The 21,880-nt window shown below is 43.1% G+C and overlaps 1 protein-coding gene across 1 annotated transcript in view; it reads left to right on the forward strand.

Annotated features, from left to right (window-relative positions):
* Positions 1-21,880, forward strand: part of LOC144595851 (putative malate dehydrogenase 1B) — a 68,557-nt gene that overhangs the window by 14,999 nt on the left and 31,678 nt on the right. The window contains exons 2-4 of the mRNA XM_078403645.1: positions 8,287-8,399; positions 11,902-12,036; positions 19,774-19,916. Coding sequence (XP_078259771.1) covers positions 8,322-8,399; positions 11,902-12,036; positions 19,774-19,916 — 356 coding nt within the window. The 5' untranslated portion in view covers positions 8,287-8,321. The remainder of the gene's footprint in view (positions 1-8,286; positions 8,400-11,901; positions 12,037-19,773; positions 19,917-21,880) is intronic.

Raw genomic sequence — 21,880 nt, forward strand, 5'->3', positions numbered from 1 at the left:
GAGAGGACTGGAGGAGACTCACTGTGATGGATGTTTCTTTTTTTGTGTGTTTTTGGGGTTGTGTAATTTGCCTATTTTAATGCTTTATTGTGTAATCTGCCTATTTTAGTGCTTTTATTGTTGGACTGTGGGTGACTGAATTTCGTCCAAAAAACTTTTTTGGATGACAAATAAAGCTATCTTGAATCTTGAATCTTGAATCTCTTGAATATGGTTATATGGTTTGACATCCATACTAATCAAAAATCTATCTATCTCTGCCTTAAAAATGTTCATTGACTTGGCCTCCACAGCCTTCTGTGGCAAAGAATTCCAAAGATTCACCACCCTCTAACTAAAGAAATTCCACATCTCCTTCCTAAAGGAAAGTCTTTTAATTCTGAGGCTATGACTCTCCCACTAGTGGAAACATCCTTTCACAAGCCTTTCACTATTCGGTAAGTTTATCCCTCATCTTTCTAAACTCCAGTGAGTACAGGCCCAGGGCCATCAAACGCTCATATGATAACGCACTCGTTCCAGGGATCATTCTTCGAAACCTCCTCTAGACCCTCTCCAGTGCTAGCACATCCTTCCTCAGATATGGTGCCCACAATTGCTCACAATACTCCAAATGCAGTCTGGCCATCGCCTTATAGAGCCTCAGCATTACATCCCTATTTTTGTATTCTAGCCCTCTTGAAATAATTGTGTTTGCCTTCCTTGCTACAAATTCAACTTGCAAATTAACAGTTTGGGAATCCTGCACCAGCATTCCCAAGTCCCTTTGCACCTTCGTTTCTGGATTCTCTCCCCATTTAGAAAAAAAGGTCTTTATTCCTACTACCAAAATACATGACTACACAGTTTTGCGTCACCATATTCCATCTGCCAATTCTCTTCCCACTCTCCCAACCTGTCCAAGTCCTTCTGCGGAGTCTCTACACTATTTGCTTACTCTACACTACCTGCCCCTCCACCTATTTTCGTATCATCTGCAAACTTTGCCACAAAGCCTTCAATCCCCTCATCCAAATCATTAACATACAACAACGTGATGAATAACAGCCCCAACACCGACCCCTGCAGAACTCCGCTAGTCACTGGCAGCCAACCAGAAAAAGCCCCCTTTATTGCCACACTTTGCCTTATAAATAAATAGACTTTTGAAAGATTAGGGAACTGGCATTGAAGTGGAGATGAGGCCTGGGGCAGATCAGTCATGGTCATATTGAATGGTGGGGCAGGCTTAAATGGCCATCTCCATCTCTCGTTTTCTTGTGCTTTTATATGAATCAGAATTACATAGCTTTAAATCTCCTTTGTGTGCCATGTCATGTTACATTTGTAATTATCTGGTTAAAGCATCCCACAAGACAAGACAAAATAATGTAATGTAAAATAACTGATTGGAAACATAATAAACTGCACATTCCTGGAATGTGTAGCAAAAAAAACAGGTCAAACAGCATCTGTGCAGGCAAAGGGATGGTTGACATTTCAGGTCGGGACCCTGCATCAGGATTGATTGTCTACACCAGTTTGGCAATCAGTAACTGCAAGCCATCATATTACTTGCTTTATATTTGTATCTGACTTTCTCTAGGACATGAGAAGAACCTCAAATCCATCTCTAAAAGTAAATCTAGATCAATACGGTGTGGACAGAAATGTTCAGACTCAAAGCCTAAGAGTGACACCCGCTGGCACAAGAACATGAGATCAAGAATATTCCATTGTGGCTGAAGGAGACATTCTGGTATCTGTTTCAGCTACACACTTAATAATTTCCAGTTTATGTGGGGGCCTGCTCTAATAGAGTCATACAGCATGTGAACAGGCTCTTCAGCCTGACTCATCCATGCCAACTGAGATCCCTTTCTATGTCAATACCATTTTCCTGAATTTGACCCTCATCCCTGCACACAATATTCCAAGTATGGTCTAAACAATGTCTTATATGCTGCAACTCTTCCACTGAATACCCCTACCTATGAAGGAAGGCAAGTGAGCTAAATGCCTTCTTCACTACCCTATCCACCTGTGTCACCACTTTCAGGGAGCTATGAACTTGCATCCCGATATCATTCTGTTCAGCAACATTTCTAAGGTCCTTGCCCTTTACAGAAATTCAAGCTGGGTGGTACCAAATTTCTGGAGGGATTCCAAACATCTCGGAAGAGCTCACTACTGTTTTTTGCTTAGGTAAAGTCAATTTTCAATTATGTGGTGTTGGAATAAACAATTCGGTGCAAACAAAATTCTATCCCTACATGCAGACATAACGAAAAGTATAAGTCCGCCCACAGCTCCATCTGGTGGATCTCTAAACTGTAACCAAGTGAAAGACTGAAGTAAACCAAAAGAGAAATTGCTGATATATATACAGTTTATATATATATATATATATATATAGAAGCCCACACCGGGAGCACCGGATACACCGGTTGCCATCTTTGGCATACACGATCTCCCAGTTGCCAAACATTTTAACTTCTCGCTCCCATACTGACCTTTCTGTCCTGGGTCTCCTCCATGTTCAGAATGACGCAAATTGAAGGAACAGCATCTCATATTTCGCTTGGGCAGCTTACAACCCAGCGATATTAGCGTTGATTTCTCTCATTTCAAGTAACTCCTGCATTCTTCCCCCCCCCCCCCCCCCCCCTTACCCTACCCATAATCAAGGACGAGTCGCACCCTGGGCACTCCCTCTTCTTATGAAAATACAAACCTCCAGATTCAGGGACATTTTCTTCCCAGCTGTTATTAGACAACTGAATCATCTTACCACTACCAGAGAGCAGTGCTGAACTACTATCTACCTCATTGGTGACCCTCGGACTATCCTTGATCAGACTTTGCTGACATTACCTTGCACTAAATGTTATTGTCATTGTAAATAGCTCGATTGTAATCATGTATTGTCTTTCAGCTGACTGGATAGCACATAGCAAAAGCTCTTCACTGTACCTCGGTACATGTGACAATAAACCAAATTGAAACCCCAGTCATCGTACTAGTTCCACTGTTCCACATGTATCCCTGTCATTATGACATCTTCCCCAGGCAACAATGGGCCATTATCGACTCCACCCTTCCGGAGGTCATCTGTTGTTGGTCCTGTTTTGTTCTGGCCGTCTCTATCTTTCAGTCCGAAGAAGGGTTCTGACCCAAAATGTCATTTATTCCATTTCTCCAGAGATGCTGCCTGACCCACTGAGTTACTCCAGCATTTTGTGTCTATATTTTTTTTGAACCAGCATCTGCAGTTCCTAACTACACATGAGAAATAAAGTAAGACTTCTATTTATATTTATATTGTGCCTTTGATGAGTGCAAGACTTACCAAAGTGCGTGAGATCTTTTATATCTAACAGAAAGAGCTGATAGTCTTGTTTTAAACTATTAGCATAAAGATGGTACTTTATTAGTGCATCACTTGGAGTGTCAGCATAGATTTTGTGGTCTGAACTCATGTGTGACTTGAATTCAAAATTTTCTCCCCAGGGCCAAGAGTACTCAGTTATTTTTAGTTTAGTTTAGTTTATTGTCACGGGTACAGAGGTACAGTGAAAAACTTTTGTTGTGTGCTAACCAACTATTCAGAAATCCTGGACACAAAATGCTGGAGTAACTCAATGGGACAGGCAGCATCTCTGGGGAGAAGGAACGGGTGATGTTTTGGGTGAGACCCTTCTTCCAGAGATGCTGCCTGTCCCGCTGAGTTACTCCAGCATTTTGGGTCTATCTTCGGTTTAAATCAGCTTCCTACACATATTCAGAAATCTAAACGATTTGGTGTGTGGCTCACCAGGTGATGTTTGCTGCACTCCCTTCTGACTCACCAGGGTTTCAGTTCCTGCACTCCCTTCCAACGCATCAATACCTCGTGCTCCTTGCCAAACTTGCCCGAGCCCAGGTTCCGACGAGCCCTTAAAATTTACGAGATTCACAGGAATGTTTATCATTCTACTATGTAACACCTCAAAGAAAGTGAATGAATAGTGCGTTGGAGGGTTTAAAAAAATAACATCCAACTGTCCTGAATTTGTAGGGATGAACTGCAGATGCTGGTTTAAACCGAGGACTGACACAAAATGCTGGCGTGGATCAGCGGATCAGGCAGCATCTCTGGAGAGCAGTCCCAAACGTCACCGCTTCCATTTCTCCAGAGATGCTGCCTGACCCGCTGAGTTACTCCAGCATTTAATGTCTATCCTGAAAATATGCTAGTCCGGCACTATGACCGTTTTGTTCCATTCAATTCAAAAAAAGAAACCTTTAAAGACGAAGGGTTGGAAAAAGTTCAGACGTCCCTCTGATTTGAGGACTTTGGGATTGTGGCTCGGCCTTGTGGTTTTTCTTTGTACTGCTCTTTGAAGTGGGGATCAGAGTGTTGGCCGAAGGAAGGCAATGGGCGGTCCGTGTCCGCGTCCGTGTCACCGCCATTTGGGTCCGGCCGGCCGGCCGGCGGCTGCCGTTGCCTGGCAACGCTGCATACAAAATGGCGAAGTTTGTGGTGGCAGGTGAGTGGGATTTGTCTGTGAATGTTAACTGAGGCGAAATCTGCGGACAGGTAGCTACAATTCGCGTTTTAGCTTCTACTCCACCCACATTTAAGAAGTACAAGAGCGAAGGGCTTTAGAACGATACGATGCGATAGAACTTTATTTATCCCAGGAGGGAAATTGATCTGCCAACAGTCATAAACGACAAGATACAATACAATATATCTTTATTGTCATTGTACAGGGGTACAACGAGACTGGGAATGCGCCTTCCATACGATGCAATAAATTAATTAGCTAATCAGTATAAATTTAGACAACCCAGTGAAACAAAATTAGATTTATTCACAAAATGCTGGAGTAACTCAGCAGGTCAGGCAGCATCTCGGGAGAGAAGGAATGGGTGACGTTTCGGGTCGAGACCCTTCTTCAGACTGAAAGAAAATTTCAAACAAAATTAGAAACAGTTTTAAAACAGAATAAAGTTCAAGTAGGTCTGTGCCGGTTCACTGTGCGATGTGACCATCCGGCTCAGCAGGACCGGTTCATAGCAGCTATGGCCCTGGTGATGAAGCTGATCCTGAGTCCGGAGGTGCGGGCGTAGAAGGCCTTGTAGCGTTTGCCTGATGGTAGAATTTTGAACAGACTATTGCAGGGGTGTGAGGAGTCTTTGTGGATGCTGGTGGCTTTTCTGAGGCATCGTGTGTTGCAGATGCCCTCCAAGGCTGGTAGCTGTGTTCCGATAGTCTTCTGAGCTCTATGGACTACCTGCTGAAGAGCTCTCCTCTCTGCCTCCGTGCAGCTGAGATACCACATAGGGATGCCATGCGTTAGGATGCTCTCTATGGTGCAGCAGTAGAAGGTCGTCAGCAGCTGTTGGGGTAGACCAGACTTTTTCAGTGTTCTCAGGTAGAACAGTCGTTGCTGCGCCTTCTTGACCAGCGCAGCGGTGTTAGTGGACCATGTGAGATCCTCCGAAATATGAGTGCCCAGAAACTTGTAGCTGGACACTCTCTCCACATTGTCCCCATTGATAAAGATCGGAGCGTATTCCCCGTTGTGTGATCTACGGAAGTTGATGATCAGCTCCTTGGTCTTGGAGGAGTTTAGGGACAGGTTGTTATCTGCCAGGTTCTGCACCTCCGCCCTGTAGTTTGTTTCATCACCATTGGCGATCAGCCCGATCACCGTTGTGTCATCTGCAAACTTGACAATGGTGTTGGTGTCGAATGCAGGAACACAGTCGTGTGTGAATAGGGAGTAGAGCATGGGGCTCAAAACACAGCCCTGTGGTGTGCCGGTACTCAGGATGATAGTGGAGGACAGGTGCGGGCCCATTCTCACTGCCTGCGGTTGCTCCATCAAGAAGTCCAGAATCCAGTCGCATAACGACGAGCTGAGGCCTAGCTGGTGGAGTTTCATACTTGAAACATGAAATTAAAGTGACGTGTGGAAAGGATTGGGGATGTGAATAGATTGGGGAGGGGAGTCAGTCTACCCCACCACAGAAGGGGAAGAAGTTATACAGTTTGATCGTCACAGGGAAGAAGGATCTCCTGTCGCGGTTCTGTACTGCATCTTGATGGAACCAGTCTGTTGCTGAAGGTCCTCCTCAGATTATTGACCAGTGTGTCATGTAGGGGGTCCAAGATGCTCCGCAGTTTGAGGAGCATGCTCCCCTCCTAGACCACCTCCCATAAATCCAACTGGATTGAGCCAGCTTTCCTGATGTGCCTGTTGGCATCCGTGGCCATCGCCCTGCTGCCTCAGCACATGACAGCGAAGAAGATGGCACTGGCTACCACCAGCTAGAAGAGGCAGCAGGGTAAGGGTAAGGAATTTAACACTAGGACTATTGAATGCCTATTTAATGCTTTTATTGTTGGACTGTGGGTGACCGAATTTCGTCCAATATTGGATGACAAATAAAGCTATCTTGATCTTGATCTTGAGATTTTAGTGTGGAGGCTGGGGCTCAAGTCACCTGTACAAGAGGGACAAGTTGCACCTAAACTAGAAGGGGACCAATATCCTTGAAGGGAGGTTTGCTGGTGCCACTCAGAAGAGTTTAAATGGGATTGGCAGGGGGTTGACAACTAAAGTAGTAGATTAGCTATTGGAGGGAGTGATGGAAAGGTATAGGTGAGGATCAGTAATTCTCGAAGATTGTGGGAGTGTTGACAAATATCTTTGCATCTTCTCTAGCCACAGATTGAGGTCCTGAAGAACTGAAGGGTAGCTAATGTTGTTCATTTGTCTGAGAAGAAAAGAGAGAATCCAGAGAATTATAGGCCGGTGAGCCTCACCTCAGTGATAGTGAAGCTATTGGAGAGATTCTACGGGATAGGATTTACTCCCATTTGGAAGAGAATTGATGAATTAGCTTTGTACAAAACAGGTCATACCTTACTAACCAGATCAAGTTTTTTGAAGAGGCGATGAAGGTGATCGATGGGGATAGAATGTTGGATTTTAGTAATGCATTTGATAAAGTCCTTCATGGTAGTTTGATGCAGGATTAAAATGCATTGGATTAACATTGATTTGGTCATTTGGATTATTAACTGTCTTATTGATAGAAGACAGAGGATTGTGGTGGAAGAATAATATTCAGGCTGGAGGTCTGTGATTAGTGGAGTTCTGCAAGGAACTGTATTGCAACGTCTGTTGTTTGAGATATTTATTAATGACATTAATGTAAATTTAAATGTGTTGGTTAGTCATTTTGTAGATGGCACCAAGATGGTTGGGATCACGAATGTGAGGATGTATACAGCAGGGTATAGATCTGCCACCGAAATAGTTGGAGAAATAACAGATGGAGTTTAATCTGATTAAGTGTGAGGTATTGCACTTTGGGAGGTTGATTGTAAGGGGAAAATATATCATTAATGGCAAGACTCTTAACAACACTGATCTGCAGAGGGATCTTAGGATCCTAGTCAATAACTCCCTGAAAGTGGCAACACAAGTAGGTAGTGTGGTAAAGAAGGCATATGGTTTGCTTGCCTTCAATTGGTCGGTACATCGAGTGTATGAGTCAGGTAGTCATGATGCAAACTTATAGGGCTTTAGTTAGGCTCATTCAGAATATTGCGTGCATTTCTGGTCAACCTAATACAGGAAGGATATGGAGGATTCGGAAAGGGTGCAGAGGAGATTTATCAGTTTGATAGACACAAAAAGCTGGAGTAACTCAGCGGGCCAAACCAATATCTGCAGTTCCTTCTTGCACACTTTATCAGTTTGGTGCCTGGTTCAGGGGGTATTAGCTACAGGGATAGATTGGACAGACTTGAAAGTGTAAGAGTTGGTCTTGGCATCATGTTTGGCATAGACAGTGTGGGCTGAAGGGGTTATTTCTGTACGGTACTATTTTATGAAGGTATAAGGAATTAATTATAAAGCTGTGCTGATAGAGCGATTTGAAATAGGATCTTCATGTGGATAACTGAAATACCCATATAGCCCAGGTCCGTAATATACATCATTTACAGGCAATTGTACTGTGTGACCAGAAAGGGGCTTATGTTGTACAAGGTTTTTTTTGTGGGGCGTGGGGGGTCATCTCAATAATAATTCACTTTAAACTGTGATGATATGGACATGGACGTTGCTCTAAAACTTTAAAGATGTACATGCATGCATTTCCAATGATCAGCAAACTTAAATTCCTTTAGTTGTTCTGAAAAAAATGTGGTAAAAGAGTGAATAGAGTTTAGATCATAAAAACAGGACCTCTGATTTTTTTTGTCCAGATCCTAAAAATGTTTATGATTTGTTTCTTTTGCTGCAGGGAGGACAAATTGCCCTTATTGTGCCAAGTGTGAAATGGTGGCAGATTATCTTATGCAACGATTGCCAGATTTCAAAGTTCATAAGATTTTCATACACCCTGAAGATTGGAAGGTGAGTTACATCCTTCATTCTTTAAAAAATGTAGTAAATAAATGGAGTGCCCCTGTAATGAATGGTTAATGCAGGGTTAGATCGAGAGATCAAATGTATTGTATTCTGTACTCCCATGCAGTAGATCTGCCAGCTAATTGTTAGTATGATTTAGTCCAGTAAACTAGTATATTGTACTTTCTAGCTTGGGCCCCAGTGTAGTTGGGAGTTATGCGACAATCTTCTCTCTGTAGGAATGTTAAACGCTCATTTTCAGGGCACTGTAGTCCTTGACTCAATGTAAAAACAGTTCATGACTTTCCGTGGTGTTTCTTCAAAATGCCTACGAGTTAGATCATAAGTGATAGAAGTAGAATTACGCCATTAAGCCCATCAAGTCTAATGTGCCGTTCAATCACCGCTGATCTATCTCACCCTCCTAACCCCATTCTGCCTTCTCCCCATAACCCTTGAAACCTGTACTAATCAAGAATCTATCTATCTCTGCCTTAAAAATATCTACTGACTTGGCATCCACAGCCTTCTGTGGGAACAAATTCCACAGATTCACCGCCCTCTGACTAAATATATTTCTCCTCGTCTTCTTCCTAAAAGATGGTCCTTTAATTCTGAGGTTATGACCCCGGCTCCTAGATTCTCCCACTAGTGGAAACATCCTCTCCACATCCACTCTATCCAAGCTTTTCATTATTCTGTAAGTTTCAATGAGGTCCCCCCTCATTCTTCTAAACTCCAGTGAGTACAGGCCCAGTGCCGACAAATGCTCATCACAGGTTACCTACTCATTCCTGAGATAATTCTTGTAAACCTCTGAACCCTCTCCAGAGCCAACATAACCTTCCTCAGATATGGTGCCCAAAATTGTTCACAATATTCCAAATGCGGCCTTACCAGCGCATTCTGGAGCCTCAGCATTACATCCCTGTTTTTCTATACAAGGCCTCTTGAAATAAATGCTAGCATTCAGTTTGCTTTCTTTTTGAGTTGCTGATGTGAAAAATATTGCTTTGATTTCTGAGCTTTAATGGAATTTTGCAGAGACTTTTCAATGTGTAGAAAATGGCAATGGAGGCATCTTTAGTAGCTTTAACCTGTTCGCTGCCAAGATTTTTTTTCACTTATATACTCTGACCCAAGTATACAGGGGGTGGCACTGAACAGGTTAATATCTCTGTCATTTATTTTATCATTTAGAATAAACACGTTTTGTAGTGGTGGACTGTAAAGCAAAGGTTTACAGAGTTAATTTGTAATCTCTCCCTGCACATTTCAAATCATTACATGGTGCAGTGAATCTAGAAAATAGTCTTGCTTGTTCTAGGTTGTAATAAAGGAAGCCTTATTCATGACTTTGTCCTGAAAGGTAGATGTTTGGAGTTTCAGTATCCACTTATACTCCCCTGAGCAGCAGTGTAGAAAGATCAGTGATTGATTGCGGTGGGAGAATGTATGAAATTTATTTGAATATGGTTATGTAAATGTGTCTCATGATATAATGAACAATCAGTTGGTGTGAGAAATTTGGTCCAGGCAAGAGTGCACTCTTCTGATAGTGTTTCAGGGCCTGGTTCAAGTTACGATGGGTGAGGTCATTCTTTTCCTGGATGGTAATATTCCACTGTCTTTCCTCCTTCATTAAGGAAGCACAATAAATGTTTCATTCCAATGGCTGACTTCATTCTTCAAACCTAAGTCCAAGTAGGGCTAACCTTTTGCCTTGGAGTTAGAAGTGTAAGTTTAAAGAGAAAATGAATATTATCCTGCCTCTTGCATGTCTCATTTCTGCTGCCTCTTTGCCCTTGACAATCTCCTTCAATAGTACATGTAGGCCTGCTAAAATGTGATGGTTGTGTTATTATCATATTAGAAATCGTATTAGAAAATCAATTGTGACAATGAGGAAAAAGTGGTTAAGGGCTAGAGAACTTCAGATTTGCAATAACTATGTTTGTTTTCCCCTGCAGGATTTTCAAAAAGAAAAAGGTCTTTCTAATAGCATTTAGCTTATTGTTTTGCTGTAATTTTAAATAAAATGACTAGAGGCTGCATGTTACAATGTTTAATGGAGTATCAATGCACAAATCTCATATGAAATGATTGTCAATTTCAACGGTCTCCCGCTGTGATACTGACATACTGTGTTCTTAACAGACAATGGTCTATGATTACTGTGGGGAGGGTATAAAGAAATATTTTTGCCTGAGACTTTTTTATGCGAGATGGATTTTCGTTTTGCTTGTCAATTGTGAAGTAACTTTTAAGTAGTTCTCTAATCCCCAATCAAAATCACATTATCAGTATTATGAAGGCTGAATAATCTATAATGTTCCATAATTTATCAATCACATTATATCCAATTTGCAGTATGGAAACATTAGTTATAGCAGAACTACATTTACCAAGCACCACATCAGAGTACTTTGGATAATTTACAGGGTAACATGGCACCAAATGATACATACGGCACGGCATGGTGGGACAGTGGTAGAGTTGCTGCCGTACTACGCCAGAAACCTGTGACTTGATCCTGACTATGGGTGCTGTCTGTACGAAGTTTGTACGTTCCCCCCGTGACCTGCATGGGTTTTGTACGAGATCTTCGGTTTCCTCCCACATTCTAAAGACATACAGATTTGTAGGTTAATTGGCTTGGTATAAAGATGTAAATTATCCCTCGTATAGAATAGTGTTAATGTTGGCGCAGACTCGGTAGGCTGAAGGGGCTGTTTCCCTGTTGTATCTCTAAACTAAACTAAATAAGCCATTTAAATTGCTTTATTGGTTTGTTTTTTAAGTGACTAAAAAGTTCAAGGCAAATGGGGACCACAAGAGGAGATTTTAGTAAAATAAATTAGGTAGTGAAAACACTATTTATTGAATCGATAAAAACAGCGAAGAACACATGACTGGTAAATATTGTCTTGAAAAGTGCAGATGGAAATGTAAAGAAAAGGGACAGACAAATACAGAACGTTGGGGATGTATGCAACACACATGTCCTTATAATGCATGATATAATTTTCATGTAAATTTTGAAAAACAATATAACTAGTGTTGAAGGCATGGATTTTTGGAAATGTAATTGAAATGGTTTTCCAAAACAATGCACTTATCTTAATTTTTGGCAACCATGATTTTTGAGGCTCCAGCTTCATTTGCCTCAGGTCAGTTTGGGCAACTAATTTATGGACTGGCCAGTGTTATCTGCAGTTTTATTCTCCCAAATGTGATGGATGGGGAGAGTCCCGAAGCAGCAGCAGGTGTTGATTATATTGCAGACAGCATAGAGGCACTTAAGCAAAGACAATTCAAAAGTACACATTTTAAAATAACTAAATTTAATATAAAGGAAAAAATATTTTCTGCTCTTGCACTGACAAATTTTTTCATTACAGTTTTGTTTAGCATTATATATTCCCTCAGTTACTGGTGATTATGATTTAATATTGAGATCCAAGAAAACAAATACATTACGTTACTGCATTTTTTTTTGTTTATTTAGTTATGGCTTCAAACGATATGTACTCAAAATAACTGGGAGCATGACCACTCCCCAATCATATGGCGAGAACTTGTGGACCGTGGCGGAAAGGGATCGCTATTAGGTGGATGCAATGAATTTATGGAGTATGTGCAGGTAGGTTGTTCAGTCATTTTCAAGTTGGAAATACGTTAGAAATTGAATTAAGTATGTCCTTTTTTTTTCGAACCAGAAGTGCCAATGCTTTGAAAAATGGCAGGATGACATTTAATCCTGGCAGTTCGTAAACATCTTGTAACTGTAGAGTATGTCTACTTTTGTAGGTAAACATATGTGGTGACTTAGCACATTGTTTGGTTAAACGGCAGGGGTCACCAGTGCATTCTTTTATTCCCCTGTACTGTGAAAAGCACCCTCAAATTTACATCTTTCCATCTGATTTTGGTTTCTTCTCTCTGACTTGCTGCATGATGTTCATCAGTAGGGGTGCAGGAACAGGATGAGGCTTTTATGTTCGTGCTTATTTCACATTTCAGTATCATGGCTGACATGTACCTCATTAACATGGACCCACCTTTTCCCTCTTCCCATTTATCCTTTGCTTAAGAAAAATCCATCCATCTCAGATTTAAAAATAACTATTGACCCAGGATCAATTGCCATTCCTTAATAAGTTCCAAATATCTGCTCAGAGACTTATTTCTAACAAGATTTCTGAGTAGATGTTTCTAATTTTTAAATTATGCTCTTTGAGCCAGATTCTCCCAATGGAAAAAAACATTTTTATGCTCCACTTAAATTTTCCCCAAATATCGTGAAAATATCAATCAAAGCATCCTTTCACTTTTTATAGTGAATATAACCCTAGGATCCTACCACCCTTCAGTACCTTCTGCACCTTCCGCCCTATTAACATTTACTTTCAACAAATCATCCTTCTCGCTTTCTGCAGCTCTATCAAGATTCTATGGCCAGCACAAATTTCCTTCACTACCCTTTTCAGCATTTCAAAGAGACCACTGCCTTCACAGCTCTTTTGCCCTTCTTCAGTCCCCACCTACTATTCCCCATTGATTGGCATTTTCCATGCAACATCGGGCATTGTACCTGTCCTATCATCTGTTCTCTTCCACCTCCAGGGATTCAAAGCAGTTTTCCAGGTAAGGCAAAGATTCATTTCCACTTCTTCCATCTAATATATCGCATTTGGTGTTTGAAATGTGGCCTCTTCTGTTTTGAAGAAACCAAATGCAGATGGGGTGATCGCTTTGTGGAGCACCTGTGGCCAATCATAACTTACAGTGCCCTCTGTAATGTTTGGGACAAAGACCCATCATTTATTTATTTGCCTCTGTACTCCACAATTTGAGATTTGTAAAATAAGAAATCACATGTGGTTAAAGTGCACATTGTCAGATTTTATTAAAGGGTATTTTTATACATTTTGGTTTCACCATGTAGAAATTACAGCAGTGTTTATACATAATCCCCCCATTTCAGGACACCAAAATGTTTGGGACACATGGCTTCACAGGCATTTGTAATTGCTCAGGTGTGTTTAATTGCCTCCTTAATGCAGGTATAAGATTGCACTCAGCACCTAGTCTTTCCTCCAGTCTTTCCATCATCTTTGGAAACTTTTATTGCTGTTTATCAACATGAGGACCAAAGTTGTGCCAATGAAAGTCAAAGAAGCCATTATGAGATTGAGAAACAAGAATAAAATTGTTAGAGACATCAGCCAAACCTTAGACTTACCAAAATCAATTGTTTAGAGCATCTTTAAGAGGAACAAGAGCACTGGTGAGCTTACTAATCGCAAAGGGACTGGCAGGCCAAGGAAGACCTCCACAGTTGATTACAGAAGAATTCTCTCTATAATAAAGAAAAATTCCCAAACACTTGTCCGACAGATCAGCAACACTCTTCAGGAGTCAGGTGTGGATATGTCAATGACCACTGTCCGCAGAAGACTTCATGAACAGAAATACAGAGGCTACACTGCAAGATGCAAACCACTGGTTAGTCACAAAAATAGGATGACCGGGCTACAGTTTGCCAAGAAGTACTAAAAGAGCAACCACAGTTCTGGAAAAAGGTTGTGGACAGATGAGACGAATATTAACTTATATCAGAGTGATGGCAAGAGCAAAGTATGGAGGAGAGAAGGAACTGCCCAAGATCCAAAGCATACCACCTTACCTGTGAAACACAGTGGTGGAGGTGTTATGGCCTGGGCATGGATGGCTGCTGAAGGTATTGGCTCACATCTTCATTGATGAGATAACTGCTGATGGTAACAGCATAATGAATTCTGAAACGTACAGACTAGTGTGACGGAGGAACTGAAAGAAATCCACATTAGGCAGGAAATGGTGTTGGGTAGACTGATGGGACTGAAGGCTGATAAATCCCCAGGGCCTGATGGTCTGCATCCCAGGGTACCTAAGGTGGTGGCTCTAGAAATCGTGGACGCATTGGTGATCATTTTCCAATGTTCTATAGATTCAGGATCAGTTCCTGTGGATTGGAGGGTAGCTAATGTTATCCCATTTTTTAAGAAAGGAGGGAGAGAGAAAACGGGAAATTATAGACCAGTTAGTCTGACATCAGTGGTGGGGAAGATGCTGGAGTCGATTATAAAAGACGAAATTGCGGAGCATTTGAATAGCAGTAACAGGATCGTTCTGAGTCAGCATGGATTTACGAAGGGGAAATCATGCTTGACTATTCTTCTGGAATTTTTTGAGGATATAACTAGGAAAATTGACAGGGGAGAGCCGGTGAATGTGGTGTACCTCGACTTTCAGAAAGCCTTCAACAAGGTCCCACATAGGAGATTAGTGGGCAAAATTAGAGCACATGGTATTGGAGGTGGGTTACTGACATGGATAGAAGATTTGGTTGACAGACAGAAAGCAAAGTGTGGGGATAAATGGGTCACTTTCAGAATGGCAGGCAGTGACTAGTGGGGTACCGCAAGGCTCGGTGCTGGGACTGCAGCTATTTACAATATACATTAATGACTTGGATGAAGGGATTAAAAGTACCATTAGCAAATTTGCAGATGATACAAAGCTGGGTGGTAGTGTGAACTGTGAGGAAGATGCTATGAGGTTGCAGGGTGACTTGGACGGGTTGTGTGAGTGGGTGGATGCATGGCAGATGCAGTTTAATGTGGACAAGTACGAGGTTATCCACTTTGGTGGTAAGAATAGGAAGGCAGAGTATTATCTGGATGGTGTCTAGTTAGGAAAAGGGGACGTACAACGAGATCTGGGTGTCCTAGTGCATCAGTCACTGAAAGGAAGCATGCAGGTACAGCAGGCAGTGAAGAAAGCCAATGGAATGTTGGCCTTCATAACAAGAGGAGTTGAGTATAGGAGCAAAGAGGTCCTTCTGCAGTTGTGCAGGGCCCTAGTGAGACCGCGCCTGGAGTACTGCGTGCAGTTTTGGTCTCCAAATTTGAGGAAGGATATTCTTGCTATAGAGGGCGTGCAGCGTAGGTTTACTAGGTTAATTCCCGGAATGGCGGGACTGTCGTATGTTGAAAGACTGGAGCGGCTAAGCTTGTATACACTGGAATTTAGAAAGATGAGAGGGGATCTTATCGAAACATATAAGATTATTAAGGGGTTGGACACGTTAGAGGCATGAAACATGTTCCCAATGTTGGGGGAGTCCAGAACCAGGGGCCACAGTTTAAGAATAAGGGGTAGGCCATTTAGAACGAAGATGAGGAAAAACCTTTGCAGGAGGAGGCCATTCGGCCCTTCGAGCTAGCACCGCCATTCAATGTGATCATGGCTGATCATTCTCAATCAGTACCCCGTTCCTGCCTTCTCCCCATACCCCCTGACTCTGCTATCCTTAAGAGCCCTATCTAGCTCTCTCTTGAATGCATTCAGAGAATTGGCCTCCACTGCCTTCTGAGGCAGAGAATTCCACAGATTCACAACTCTCTGACTGAAAAGGTTTTCCTCATCTCAGTTCTAAATGGCCTACCCCTTATTCTTAAACTGTGGCCCCTTGTTCTGGACTCCCCCAACATTGGGAACATGTTTCCTGCCTCTAACGTGTCCAACCCCTTAATAATCTTATACGTTTCGATAAGATCTCCTCTCATCCTTCTAAATTCCAGTGTATACAAGCCTAGTCGCTCCAGTCTTTCAACATATTGCAGTCCCGCCATTCCGGGAATTAACCTAGTAAACCTACGCTGCACGCCCTCAATAGCAAGAATATACTTCCTCAAATTTGGAGACCAAAACTGCACATAGTACTCCAGGTGCGGTCTCACTAGGGCCCTGTACAACTGCAGAAGGACCTCTTTGCTCCTATACTCAACTCCTCTTGTTATGAAGGCCAACATTCCATTGGCTTTCTTCACTGTCTGCTGTACCTACATGCTTCCTTTCAGTGACTGATGCATTAGGACACCCAGATCTCGTTGTACGTCCCCTGTTCGTAACTTGACACCATTCAGATAATACTCTGCCTTCCTATTCTTACCACCAAAGTGGATAACCTCACACTTATCCACATTAAACTGCATCTGCCATGCATCTGCCCACTCACACAACCTGTCCAAGTTACCCTTCACAAAATATTCCACGGCTTTATTTCAAAGAGGATTTCTCCACTCTGCTAACAATATTTATTCTCGATAAAAATAACCAAAATGGATTGTTAGCACCTTTCCGTTTTGTGGATCCTTTCTCTCTGCAAATTAGCTGCAAACTTTCCTACATTACAATTTAAAAAAATATTTGTTTTTCTGGTATATTTTCTACCGGTGTAGGTTAGTGTCAACTGTAATTTGATATTGATCCTGCAAAGATATTGGGACAGTTTACTAAATTACAAGTGGTAGATAAATACAAGTTGCTGTTATGATGCACTTTTGAATGGAATAGGAACATTGGTAACAGGGGCAGCAGTTAACGATCGACCTCTCGGGTCTGCTCCGCAATTCAGTTGTTATGGCTGATCCATTCTTGGCCTCAACACCGTTTTCCTGTTCTCGCCTCATATCCCCTGATTCTCTTGTAGCGCAAATATCTGTAAATATTTTCCTTGAATATCTTCATTGACTCTGCCTCCACAGCCCTTTGGAAACTCAGTCCATTCATTAATTATAGTTTGTAAAGTCAGGGTTGCGCAGCGAGGGCTCACTGGTGAGCGCTGTTTTTAACTTCAGGAAGGCCTGCTGTTGTCCACCAAATCATCATCAGTTGGTCAGATCTGAGAGGGGGGCTGCCACTGAGGAGAAAAGAGGGATAAAACAGTGGCAATAACCTATAAACAAAGTAAAGGCAGTAGCACTCCCCGGAGGCACAGCAGGTGTTCCTCCCAATCATCTGCGTGGATGACTACATCATCCATTTAGACTGTAGCTTAACGGTGGTGGTGCGGGTAGATAATGTGTATCATTCGCTGATGTGGGTCTGAGGCTAAAGGTGTACTGCCATTAGCTGGAGGAAGTTGAGAAGGCTGTTTTCTGTTCAGCAGTGGGGTACAGAGGGACTTGTCAAATCTATGTGGCAATATACTGCGATTTACCTAATGTCTCTATGACATCCACTTAGAGCATGGGGTAGCTGCCAAACTGGGAGACCTTTGAGTAGGCGGTGATCATTGCAGAACATGAATGTACCAACAGACCAGGGGACTATTACGAGTGGGGTGAACCAGAGGTTGTGTGATTTCTCTACTACATTGACTGCTCGCATTTTACTTGACCTTGTCCTCATTGGCACAACCGCATGCTTCTGGGACTCTGTGGGGCTGCTGATGGACTATCTCTCCAGGGTTGGTGCGTAGCTCATGGAAGATGACAGAGGTCTGCCCAGGGGTCACCAAGAAGACATCCTTAAAACGAACCACATGTTCAGTAGCTTGTTGCCGGGCGGTGGGGAGAGAGCTGGTCCCTGATGGCAATAGGTGGTGAAGGTGTGGAATTCTCTGCCTCAGAAGGCAGTGGAGGCCAGTTCGTTGGATGCTTTCAAGAGAGAGCTGGATAGAGCTCTTAAGGATAGCGGAGTGAGGGGGTACGGGGAGAAGGCAGGAACAGGGTACTGATTGAGAGTGATCAGCCATGATCGCATTGAATGGCGGTGCTGGCTCGAAGGGCTGAATGGCCTACTCCTGCACCTATTGTCTATTGTCTAATAGATTCTCTAACCTGTGCATCTGTTAAATTCTCAGCCAATGCTGTGAGAATGGGAGAGGGTTCAATCCATTTTTAAAATATGAGATTTACATGATAGACCTGCACCCCTTTTCTACTTTCGGGGAGTTGTACCTTGTACTTAACTGGCACAACCCGCTCTGTGATGGTATAGAGTCCTGACCAGAAACCTGCAATCAGCATTCGGTAGTATCAGGACTCGGTCACCAGACTGAAACGCATGGGGCTGGGTCGGCTGGTTGTAGCTCCTCTGTTGGGTTAGCTGGGCCTCTCCCATGTGTTTTCTTACGATCGGTGTTATTTTAGCGATATGTTCCCTCATTTGCTGAATGTGCTCGAACAGCGGGCGATGTGATGATGGTTGTTACTCCCATGCTTTCCGTGTGATATCAAAGTCCCCGGTGGTGTTGCCCATATATAGAAGTTCAAAAGAGGAAAATCTGATGGAAGACTGGGAAACCCTGATGGTTGAGAACCTATAGGAATATCAGATCCCAGTTTTGCCCATCCTCAGCCATCACCTTTTGGAGCATATGCTTGTGTTAGGTTGAATCGCTCCACAAGGCAGGTGGTAAACTGAGGTGTGTAAGTGGTGAGCGCAGAGGAGCTTACATTGGCCATGACCCGGGAGATAAAGAGGTTGCCCTAGTGGGTAAGTAGGTCCTTTGGGAGGTTGAATAAGAGTACCTCCTATTCACACTCTCCACCAGCGTGGCATCAGGGAAACACCAGGTCAACAACAACTACACCAACGCACTCATGGCAGGGAAAACTCACATGAAAAGGTTTATTTACCAATTTTTTTTAAAGTGTAGGAAAATAACTGCAGATGCTGGTACAAATCGAAGGTATTTATTGACAAAATGCTGGAGTAACTCAGCAGGTCAGGCAGCATCTCAGGAGAGAAGGACTGAAGAAGGGTCTCGACCCAAAAAGTCACCCATTCCTTCTCTCCTGAGATGCTGCCTGACCTGCTGAGTTACTCCAGCATTTTGTGAATACATTTAAAAAAAAAGGATGGATAGGAACAGTTCCTAGTCCATATGGGGGACACAGTCCCTCATCTTCTGTGTGCAGGTTTCAAAGGTCTTTTATTGTCACGTGTACCAATTAAGGTACAGTGATATTCGTGCGACCATATAGCCAAACTAAAATAAAAGCACCAAGACACACAACTACATAAAAGTTAACATAAACATCCACCACGGCGGATTCCCCACATTCCTCACTATCATGGAAGGCAATAAAGTCTAACCTTCTTCCCTCATTTTCTCCTGCGGGGGAGGCACTGGAAGCCTCGGGTGTGTCCTGGCAGCTCAGTCTTCTGCAAAGAGGGGCACAGTTAACAGAGAATCCTCCATTTTCTTCTTTCCACCTCCTAACAGGAACAGCCTTGCTTTTAAGGAGTAGGGCAGACTAAGTGCAGGTGAGTTGATACAATCCTGGCTAATTGGACCCAGCTGTTACTCCTTTGCTGTGGCTTCATCTCGGCCTGGATGCTGTTCATGGTGCTGGTTGGTCAGCCTGGATGCCTTCCAGCGTGCCAATGTTTTCTGGCAGCCAGGCACAGTTCGTGGTGCTGGCTTTAGGCTCCTCCTGGCCTGTCTGCCAGTGATGGGGATTGGGTGAAAAATAGGATTCAATTTTCTTACAACAAAGCCTGATTAAACAATGCTGCACTTTCCTACCTGTTTTAACTTTAGGGTTACTATGGATATATTTCTGATATGCAAACTGATATGATGATCCAAATTGCAAAGGAGAACTTCAAGACTAACGTAAAGGAGCAAGACGAATTGTTGGCAAAAAAAAAAAAGATAAAACCAATGTCAATCTGGATTAGTGGGTAAGGATGGATTGTTTTTTATCTTATAGTTGTACTGAAACATAGACGATGGACACGAAAGAAGAAGATTATTAATTTAGTTATTAATTTCTATCAGCCTGCTTCATAGTATTTTCTTCCTCATAATTGTCACGGCTTGTTGTCTCTTGCACATTTTGTACAATATTCAGTCCTTTGCCTTGCAGTTCCACTATGTTGTATGTATCTTGGGACTTACCATAACAATCATAGTTCAGAAATGAATTAAAATCAAATAGGCACGTTCTTTTGTGGAATTAATGTCCCCTCTCATTCTGATATGGAATGGTCAGTCCTCAATAGAGGCCTTACCTTTGTACCCCTCTGCCCCCACCTCAGCAGGTTCCAGGCTTGCCAGGATGCTGAGCTCTTTTTTCGTCGTCCCCGCCTCGGCCCTTTTTCTATGGGAAGGAGTCATCACCGCCCAGTGATGACTCTTTCTCCATCCCCAATATTCCTCCTCCTCTTGGACTGTCCCTGCTGGCCTCCTACCCTCTCTGGACCTTTTTATTTCTAAATGATAGTGAGACATCAACCATCTTGACTTTTCTACTCTCCTTACCCACTCCAGTCTCACCCCTTCTGGGGGGATCTTATAGAAACATATAAAATTCTTAAGGGGTTGGAGAGGCTAGATGCGGGAAGATTGTTCCCGAAGTTGGGGGTGTCCAGAACCAGGGGTCACAGCTTAAGGATAAGGGGGAAGTCTTTTAGGACCGAGATGAGAAAACATTTCTTCACACAGAGAGTGGTGAGTCTGTGGAATTCTCTGCCACAGAAGGTAGTTGAGGCCAGTTCATTGGCTATATTTAAAATGGAGTTAGATGTGGCCCTTGTGGCTAAAGGGATCAGGGGGTATGGAGAGAAGGCAGGTACAGGTTACTGAGCTGGATGATCAGCCATGATCATATTGAATGGCGGTGCGGGCTCAAAGGGCCGAATGGCCTACTCCTGCACCTATTTTGTAAATGTTTCTATGAACAGACAGCCCTCCGCTCACTTTGCAACAATCCTGACTGTTATTAAACCTGCTGACAAAGGAGGTGCCTTTGATGTCTACTGTACTGAGGCTAGGCGCCAGCTCTCGGACACCTCCTCATACCTACCCTTTGACCATGACCCCACAGACAAACAGCAGGCCATTTTCTCCCAGACTGTCTCTGATTTCATAATTTCTGGCAATCTCCCTCCAACCATAATAGCCTCTGAAGAAGGGTCTCGACCCGAAACGTCACCCATTCCTTCTCTCCTGAGATGCTGCCTGACCTGCTGAGTTACTCCAGCATTTTGTGAATAAATAGCCTCCAACCTTATCATTCCACAGCCCCACACTGCCCACTTCTACCTTCTCCTCAAAATCTACAAACAGCTGCCCTGGCAGACCCATTGTTTCTGCCTGTTCTTTCCCCATCTTCACCATGGACATCCAGTCCCTCTATGTCTCCTTCCCCCATCGCAACTCTTAGATTCTCTTCTCACGTAAACCAACTAAAACCTTCCCCTACAACCACATGAGATGTAACACCTGCCCTTATATCTCCTCCCTCATCTCTACCCAGTGGTCCTTCCAAGTGAGACAGAGATTCACATGGACCTCCTCTCACCTCATCTGGTGTTCCTGATGTGGCCTCCTGTACATCGGCGAGACCATGTATAGACTCCGTGACCATTTCGCTGAACACGAGCTTGGTCCGCCAAGGCCTGGTGGATCTCCTGGTTACTGACCACTTTAACACCGCTTCTCATTCCCATACTGAATTTTCTGTCCTGGACCTCCTCCATTGCCAGAGCGAGGCCATGCATAAATTGAAGGAACAGCACCTCATATTTCGCTTGGGTAGCTTACAACCCAACGGTATGAACATTGAATTTTCCAAATTTAGTTATCTTTTACATACGCCTCCCTCTCTCCATCTCCAACCCCTCTTCCCCCAAACCCCCTTCCT

Source organism: Rhinoraja longicauda, chromosome 8 (assembly GCF_053455715.1).
Source record: "Rhinoraja longicauda isolate Sanriku21f chromosome 8, sRhiLon1.1, whole genome shotgun sequence".
Lineage (NCBI taxonomy): Eukaryota > Metazoa > Chordata > Chondrichthyes > Rajiformes > Arhynchobatidae > Rhinoraja > Rhinoraja longicauda.